The sequence below is a fragment of the Pyrus communis genome, chromosome 9 (genome assembly GCF_041283825.1).
Source record: "Pyrus communis isolate YQ-2024b chromosome 9, ASM4128382v1, whole genome shotgun sequence".
In the NCBI taxonomy this organism is placed as follows: domain Eukaryota; kingdom Viridiplantae; phylum Streptophyta; class Magnoliopsida; order Rosales; family Rosaceae; genus Pyrus; species Pyrus communis.
Genome location: NC_142573.1, coordinates 13,987,002 through 13,995,304, shown reverse-complemented (window position 1 = coordinate 13,995,304; position 8,303 = coordinate 13,987,002). Strand labels below are relative to the sequence as shown.

General features: G+C 35.9%; 1 protein-coding gene across 1 annotated transcript; it reads left to right on the top strand.

Annotated features, from left to right (window-relative positions):
* Positions 1–945: 945 nt before the first annotated feature.
* On the top strand, positions 946–7,138 carry LOC137738718 (NADP-dependent malic enzyme). The gene is made up of 20 exons (XM_068478189.2): positions 946–1,272; positions 1,585–1,856; positions 3,113–3,233; positions 3,343–3,417; positions 3,514–3,665; positions 3,761–3,866; positions 4,007–4,072; positions 4,236–4,331; positions 4,432–4,503; positions 4,613–4,696; positions 4,783–4,881; positions 5,089–5,136; positions 5,281–5,334; positions 5,425–5,523; positions 5,667–5,756; positions 5,990–6,067; positions 6,168–6,242; positions 6,331–6,421; positions 6,507–6,635; positions 6,731–7,138. The coding sequence occupies exons 1-20, from the start codon at positions 1,243–1,245 to the stop codon at positions 6,817–6,819; spliced, it is 1,926 nt and encodes a 641-aa protein (XP_068334290.2). The 5' UTR covers positions 946–1,242; the 3' UTR covers positions 6,820–7,138.
* Positions 7,139–8,303: the final 1,165 nt, after the last annotated feature.

Below are 8,303 nucleotides of genomic sequence, written 5' to 3'. Positions count from 1 at the left end.
GCCCTTGGATTGCCACATGCGTTGTCAATATCAAATAATCAAATCACAACCACAAATAAATTTTCTGGTAACTGAAACAACCCTACGTGATTTTCTATTTTGTTTATGATCATTTGATTAAATAAATTAAATGAAATACAATTACAAACTGATGTATAGAAAAAATCGTGTGTTTATTTGCCTTCCTTCTACTTAAATAATAACACATGCATTGTTTATATTTAAACAAAGTAGGAATAGTATATTTTTTTATGTCTCGTATTAAAACTTTGCCTTCACATAAAAATTATCAATATGTAAAAAAAAAATGCAATGCTACAAATAATAATTTTAAAATGAAATAAGATATTTCTCTAAAGATGTATGAGAGAATAATTTATTATTTAGAATTGATGCGAAATATTTGTGTTTACGGGGTACGTAATAACTCATCAACATAGACTCTTTCTTGATGAAGCCAAAATACTTCTTGCTCCTCAAGCATGTTCACAGTTTCTTAACATGGGACTTGTAACATTAAGGACGCACTCCAAACATACACACATTAGCTAGCTATTAAGGATTATGTGTCTATTTTCTTAAAGAAATTATTATTGGCGCTTCAAAAATTTTATTTTGCACTCCAAACATTCTATAGTTAGAAAGAAAATAACAATTATGAGAAGTGTAGAACGTGATTTTTAAAGTACTAATAATAATTACATTTCCCAATGTCAATTTGAAAATCTAACGTGCTTCACTACTAATGTAGTGTTTTGCGTCCATGCAATATTTTTTTTTATCCATACACCTCCATTAAGTAATCAATTTCTTACAATAATAAAATTAATTTAGTCTCAACGTTATATAGAGGTTTTAGTTTAATATACAAAATTATTTCCCTATCATACACGCAAGTGAAATTAATTATTAAATACAGAAATAAAAATGCAAGGGTGTTTTAGTAATCTGGGAGAAAAACCAATTGGTATACAATTATAATTCTGCAGGAGAAGGGGACTCTCACATTTCTGAGCTGCTTCATTTCCCATTTCTTGATCTCTCTCATTTGGTTTCACAAATTTCAGGTATTAGAGAGAGAGACAGAGAGAAGGAGTAAGCAAAGAAAGCTCATCGAGCCGAAAGACTCTTTCTCCTCTATCTCTCTCTCTCTCCCCCTCTCCTGCACACTATCTCTCTCTGTTTCTGCAGTAGTGAATACGAAGGCTAGCGAAAGACTCTCCCTTTCACAAATCCGTCGCCATGATGTCCTTGAATAGAAGCTGTTTTCTGGTAATATAAAGCAAACCCATTTCTCAGATCACAATTTCAAGCGCACCCACTTCACAAAAATTCAATCACAAAAAGAAAAAAATGGAATCAAAATTCAGAAGGAAAAAAAAAAAGAAAAAGAAAGATTCAATTTATGGGTCTTCCTTGTTCTTCTTCCCCGCATTGAAATTTCAAATCTTTTCGACTTTCTGATTGGTGAATGAGATTTTCATTTCTGGGTTTTTTTTCTTCAAATTGTTCGTTTAATTTACTTATCTGATTATTGTGAATTAATTTTTTGAGAATTAATTAATTAAATTTTTGTTGTTGCAGGGGAACCCGGCCGTTGCTGGGTCTTCAAGCCCGTTCTCTCAGAGCCAGAAGTGGCGGCCAGCGTCGCTGAAAGTGGTGGCTTTGATCCCAAAAGCCCGGACAGGTGACCGAAACGGCAGCGTCGTGACGGAGAGCACATTGCAGGAGGTGAAGACCGAATCCGAGGTGGTTGAGCTGAAATCCACTGTCCATGGTGGGGTAAAAGACGTGTACGGTGAGGATACTGCCACCGAGGACCAATTTGTCACACCCTGGAGTGTCTCGGTTGCTAGGTGGGTGAGAGCAAAGATCGATTATGCTTACGCTTGTTATTGATATTATCCTTGTTTAATGTTAAAGGTGGTCTGGTTTTATTAAATTATTTTAATTTCGATGAAATCTATGTTCTTTTTTGCCTTTTTATATTTTGTGCAAGTTACATCATTTATGTTATTTAGTGATATCTTTACATATTGCGGGCTGCTTGCTGAATTGACAGGGCAGTTGCTTAATTAGTTAATATATCACTTAGTACCATGGTCTTGTTGGATTAGTCAGATTTTTTATTCACTCTTGTGGATGACGATGAATTTGATACCCAATTGCTGTGGCATTTCACTGTGTTGCTTCTAAATCTCACACCCTGTAAATATAGCGTTGAAAAAACAAATTAGTTGCAATGTGTGTGTAATGTATTAATGAAATTATGAGAGTCCCTGCATAGTTTCTAAGTATTAGTGAATTATATATATATATATATATATATATATATATATATATATATATATATATATATATATATATATTATTTTTGTGAGATATCATATTCTGTAACTCGTTTTGTTGGAACTTCTTTTAAAGTATTCTGAGAATTTTGATGGATTTTAGATTGACTTCCTCGATTGCGAAATTGTTTTGGATGTTGTAGATGTTTAATTTTCTCCAAGAAAAACTAATGGATATTTAATGAAGTCAAATACTTTTCTGGTTCACGTAGATGTTTGTTGTTGATGACAGTTTTAGGTACATGGTGAAAATTGATGATTCGGTTCTTTAATTAGGTAACTGAGTTATGGGTATCCGACTAGACATATGTACAAAAAAAGTAGCACCACACACAACCAAAATGTTAAGAAGAATCTTTAACAAGCCACCAAAAAGAAAGTCTAATGCAACCTTATATGGTTGTGCTTCACTTGCCATATTGTGGGGGTGGGGCCATGATTTACACGCGGCATGATATTACACGCGGCATGATAAAAGAAGCTCCACCTCATTTAGGCTGAACGTGTTTCATGATTTTCTGGTGAAATGGACATGTATTTTTGTTCGCTAATGATCTTTTGTTCCTTAGTTTAAGTTGCATGAATTTTACCTTTGGAGGTTGTTCCAAAGAAATGTGAGAATTAATTTTATGTTATATGCAATTTTGGTCCCAACCTCTCGATGTAGTTGTGTGTTAAACTTTGTATACCTTACACAGAAATTCTCTTTGCTATTTGTATTCTTTGCACCCTTGTATAAATTACTCTTTTGTCTTTCCCCGCAGTGGATATACGTTGATACGATCTCCACATCACAACAAAGGTCTTGCCTTCACAGAGAAAGAGAGAGATGCCCACTACTTGCGTGGCCTTCTTCCCCCAGTTGTTATTTCTCAAGAACTTCAGGTCTTCTAATCAGCTTATACATGCTTGCAGAGTTGCATCACTTTTTGTATACTTGTTTTATACAAATATGATAATCATTTAGACTCTAAATCGCTAATCTACTTGGCAGGTTAAGAAAATGATAAATAGTATCCGTCAGTATCAAGTTCCACTGCAGAAGTATATTGCCATGATGGATCTTCAGGTACCAATAATCATTTCAATGATATATTTGTTTGAGCCCATTAATTTTTGCTACCGAAATGGCGACTTTTAAACTTTCAATTACATATGCTTTCAGGGGAGAAATGAAAAGCTATTCTACAAGCTTCTTATTGAGCATGTTGAGGAATTACTTCCAGTTGTCTATACTCCTACTGTCGGTGAAGCTTGCCAGAAATATGGAAGCATATTTACGCAACCACAGGGTCTTTTCATAAGTTTGAAAGAAAAGTATGTTTCATTGCAATTTAATTTTGTTCTCTGCTTTGATGGCCACTTCCAAATTGGATTGAAGCTTATTGCTATACTTTTTGCAATCTCTTAAGGGGCAAGATTCTTGAAGTATTGAGGAACTGGCCTGAGCAGAATATTCAAGTCATTGTTGTCACTGATGGAGAGCGGATCCTTGGGCTCGGGGATCTTGGCTCTCATGTAAACACCATTAAAAATAAATTTCTAGTCGTGGTGATAGAAAGCAATATGAGATACCTTGCTTTCAAAGAGAATGTTGCATGTTCTTGTTGTACTCCCTGTAAGTAGTCAACTGATAACAGTATGTGATATTTTCTCAGGGGATGGGTATACCTGTGGGTAAACTTGCTCTATATACGGCACTTGGAGGAGTTCGTCCTTCTGCTGTAAGTATCTGTGATGACCAATGCTATTCTTTCCAACATAACCCCAAAATAACTGTATTGCATTTCTTTTATTCCGAAAGATGTTTAGAGGACCTCGACATTTTCACTGTTATCTTTAATATTCATTCTAAGTGAATATGTATTTTTTTTCTATGTTTTTCAGTGCTTGCCTGTAACCATTGATGTTGGTACAAACAATGAGAAGCTGTTGAATGATGAGTTTTACATAGGGCTGAGGCAAAAGAGGGCTACTGGGCAGGTATATGACATGTTTCGTTGCTTGCTTACTGTTCGAATCATTTGCGATGGTTTATGTTGTTTTCTCTCTTACCCAAGTGGGTTTTCTCTTCTTTCTTTAGGAATATGCAGAACTCCTGCATGAATTCATGACTGCAGTCAAGCAGAATTACGGGGAGAAAATTCTTGTTCAGGTATTTGGTGGACAAAGTCAGTTTTCAATTTTTTGGCTGTGCTGATGAACTCAGTCCTTTGTTTCATTTTAACTATACCTTTCCTAAGCTCATTTGTCATGCTCTGTAGTTTGAAGACTTTGCAAACCACAATGCTTTTGATCTGCTCGCGAAGTATGCCTCAACCCATCTTGTTTTTAATGATGACATTCAGGTAAGTTGCAAGAGATTTGTAGTAATGGTATTTATAGCACTTGAGAACAGCACAACACTAATGCTTGTGTAAGTAATTCATTCCAGGGGACAGCATCGGTGGTTCTTGCAGGGCTTCTTGCAGCTTTGAAGTTAGTAAAGGGATCCTTATCTGAACACAGATTTTTATTCCTTGGTGCTGGAGAGGTGAGTACATTCCTTAGTCGAGGGATCCTTTTCATTAATGTTAAAGAGTAGTCGAAGGGGTATCCCTCCCTCAACCAACACTCACCTCTTTTTCATTTTTTTTTCACATATATTTTCTTTCGTCCTTGTTCTCGAACCCTTACTGATATCCCATGTTCTAGGACTTTGTTGTTGTGTTTTACACTCTCACTTGTTTAATGGTTTCAGGCCGGCACTGGCATAGCAGAACTCATAGCCCTTGAAATTTCCAAGCAGGTTATAAGCTAATATTTGTTTCTTTTGCTTTGTATGTAGCATGTAGTATGTACTAAGAAAGATCCTCAGTATTTATTGTAAAAAGATGTATTAGATTCAAATAATTAGAATAGTGTTTGATACATAGCACCTGAATTATTGCAGACAAATACCCCAGTGGAAGAGACCCGCAAGAATATTTGGCTTGTGGACTCAAAGGTACAGAGAGCTGATCTAAATTCTTGCTGTCTGCAATAGGATTTTGTTTTCTTTCCATCAGTTTTCATTTGGTAAGAAATTCATTTGCAGGGATTGATTGTCAGTTCTCGGTTGGATTCACTCCAACACTTTAAAAAGCCCTGGGCTCATGAACATGAACCAGTTGGGGAACTTGTAGATGCTGTTAAGGTGTGAAATCTCTCTCCTCTCTCTCACTCCACTCCCACACACAGAGATGCATATATGTTGACAGCACACAAACAACATAACAGTGCATATAAATAAAGCAGAAGTTTTTTAGTGACTATACTTTTTTGTCCTTTTTCAATCAGTCAATCAAGCCAACAGTATTAATTGGAACGTCAGGCGTTGGAAGAACATTCACTAAAGAAGTGGTTGAGGCTATGGCTTCCCTGAATGAGGTATCTCTTTTCCTTAATTCGTTCTTTAGTTGTTTATTGTGTTGGCCGTCATCCATATACAGGGACCAGAATTTTAGAATTTTTTTTTTCTGTTCTTGTTCGTATGGATTTAAGAAATCAGTTTGTTTAATGGCCATGTTGAGAAATTTCATTTTATTGGCCTTAGTGAAAAATTGCATTTACTCCCTCTAGAATGTAAGGGCTGACCATTTCTTTTTGTGACCTGCTAATAGAGACCTATTATTCTCGCTCTTTCCAATCCAACATCACAATCTGAATGTACCGCGGAAGAAGCATATACATGGACAGAGGTAATACAGCCTTTGCATGTTTTGCTTAATATTGTATCATTCACTGTACACTTGATGGTTAGAGACCGATGTTTCGTTTCCTTCCTCGTATTATTTTCAGGGTCGTGCCATATATTGTAGTGGAAGTCCATTCCCGCCAGTTGAATATAATGGGAAGGTTTACTATCCTGGCCAGGTATTGGTTCTAGAGAATCTGATTATGTCCAGTATTACATATGTAATACCTTTGGACTGACTTTGGCATTTATTTTGTTGTCATTCAGGCAAACAATGCATACATCTTCCCTGGATTCGGTCTGGGTTTAATAATGTCTGGTACTATCCGTGTTCATGACGACATGCTTCTGGCAGCTTGTGAGTGCACAAAAGATATCAATGTAAAGGGTGTTTAATTTATTTAAGCCTTTAGACCTTATGTCATGTTTGTTCCTTGGAACAGCGGAAGCGTTGGCTTCAATGGTGAGCCAGGAAGACTTTGACAAGGGACTCATATACCCTCCATTCACAAACATCAGAAAGATTTCGGCACATATTGCTGCTAAAGTAGCTGCAAAATCATATGAACTTGGTTAGTCATTATCTAGAGGCTCTATTCTTGTAAGATTTGGTGCTACTTAACAATAGGCCAAAATGTCTTAATATTTCTACAATTGGCTTTTCTAGGTTTGGCCACCCGCCTCCCCGAACCAAGAGATCTGGAGAAGTATGCTGAAAGCTGTATGTACAGCCCTTCCTATCGAAATTTCCGGTAAACTATTTGAAGTTACCTCGGTTTGTTGTACCGAGGTCAACAACTGCAGTTGAAACGGATCGATTATTTTGTGGTTTCGATTGTTTATTTTGCCTTTGGTTTTTCGCATCTCATTTGGTCTATTACTATGTAACCTATGTGGTACATGAGAAGTAGGATGGGCGCAGTGCAGGTAGCTGGGTTAGGAGTCAAAAATATAGTTTGAAAAATGTCTTGGAACTGTCAAATTTAAGTTACTCTTATCCCCAAATGTTCCACTGAACAAACAGCAAACTTTGTCACGTCATTCAGTCATGCAATTCCCCTACTTTCTCATCGTACTTCACGGCTCATTTTGAAAATCGCTTCATATTCGTATCGTCCTTTTGTCGAAAGTACGGACAGTATCTTAGCCTAGATTTGGTTGGAGAGAAAATGATAGATGTGTTCTTGCAATTTAAGGGGTGAGAGGGATGGTGGAATGAAATGATAAGCTAAGAATAGAGTGGCTTAAATAAAGGAAAATAAAATTTGAGCTCATATAACCTCATTTTTTAGCATGTCATGAAATCGTTTAGACCGATTCAAAGGAAAGCTGGTGCCAGTGATGGTTTTCTATTTGAGTCGTAGATTTATGTAGGTTGAACTTTTTCAGGCAATCCACTCCTAAACTCTAAACAAAAATAATTCAAATCAAAGAAGAAAAACTTTATATAAAATAATTCATACCTCAGTTGAGGATTCAAAACTTCCAAATCACCATCCATCCCTCGAAATGAACCTGTTTTTCTTTACTAAAGCGTGTGCGAGTTTTAGCCAAAATAAAACGTAAGAGAAAAATTGTGCTATGGTAAGGATTTGATCATTGGAGGTGTGTTTATTGTAAATTTCAGTTTTGTTGTTAATTTCATCTTGTAGGTGATGAAAATTATTCAATAGGTTAAAAAGATAATTCATATTTAAAGTTTAAGTTGGGTGTAGCCACTTAGTACTACGGTCTGATGATATTCTATTTTTATTTGTAAGTGATAGGTCTTAGGTTCGATTTTTGCCAAAGGCGAATTTGAATCACATTATTGCTAATCCATTATAAGAAATAAGCCCATCCCTCCCCTTTAATATAGATAATATTGTTTGTTAAAAAAACAAATTAAATAAATAAGTTGTGTGTAGCGTGAAGTTACATGAATTCAAATAAATTTTTTATATAATAAAATATCACATTGTCAGAAAGTAAATGATAGATGAAGGGAGAGAATTTTGGGAAAATATGCTTTTTCAAACAATAAAAATATATAAATATACTTTTTCAAAATTAAATAACATACTGTTATTTAGTACAACGGTTTAATGATATTTTTCTTAACTTATAAGTGAGAGGTCTTATGTCACATCCCGGCCCGGGCCCCCACCACATCCGGGCTCGACTCCACCCTAGTACGATATTGTCCGCTTTGAGCCTCGACCACGCCTTCACGGTTTTGTTTCTGGGAATTCACACGAGAA

Excerpts from the sequence above, each read along its gene's own strand:
- LOC137738718 (XM_068478189.2), top strand. The coding sequence starts at position 1,243 with ATGATGTCCTTGAATAGAAGCTGTTTTCTG. Across the intron at positions 5,524-5,666 it reads AACTTGTAGATGCTGTTAAG|TCAATCAAGCCAACAGTATT; the intron begins GTGTGAAATCTC and ends TTTTTCAATCAG. Across the intron at positions 5,757-5,989 it reads CTATGGCTTCCCTGAATGAG|AGACCTATTATTCTCGCTCT; the intron begins GTATCTCTTTTC and ends ACCTGCTAATAG.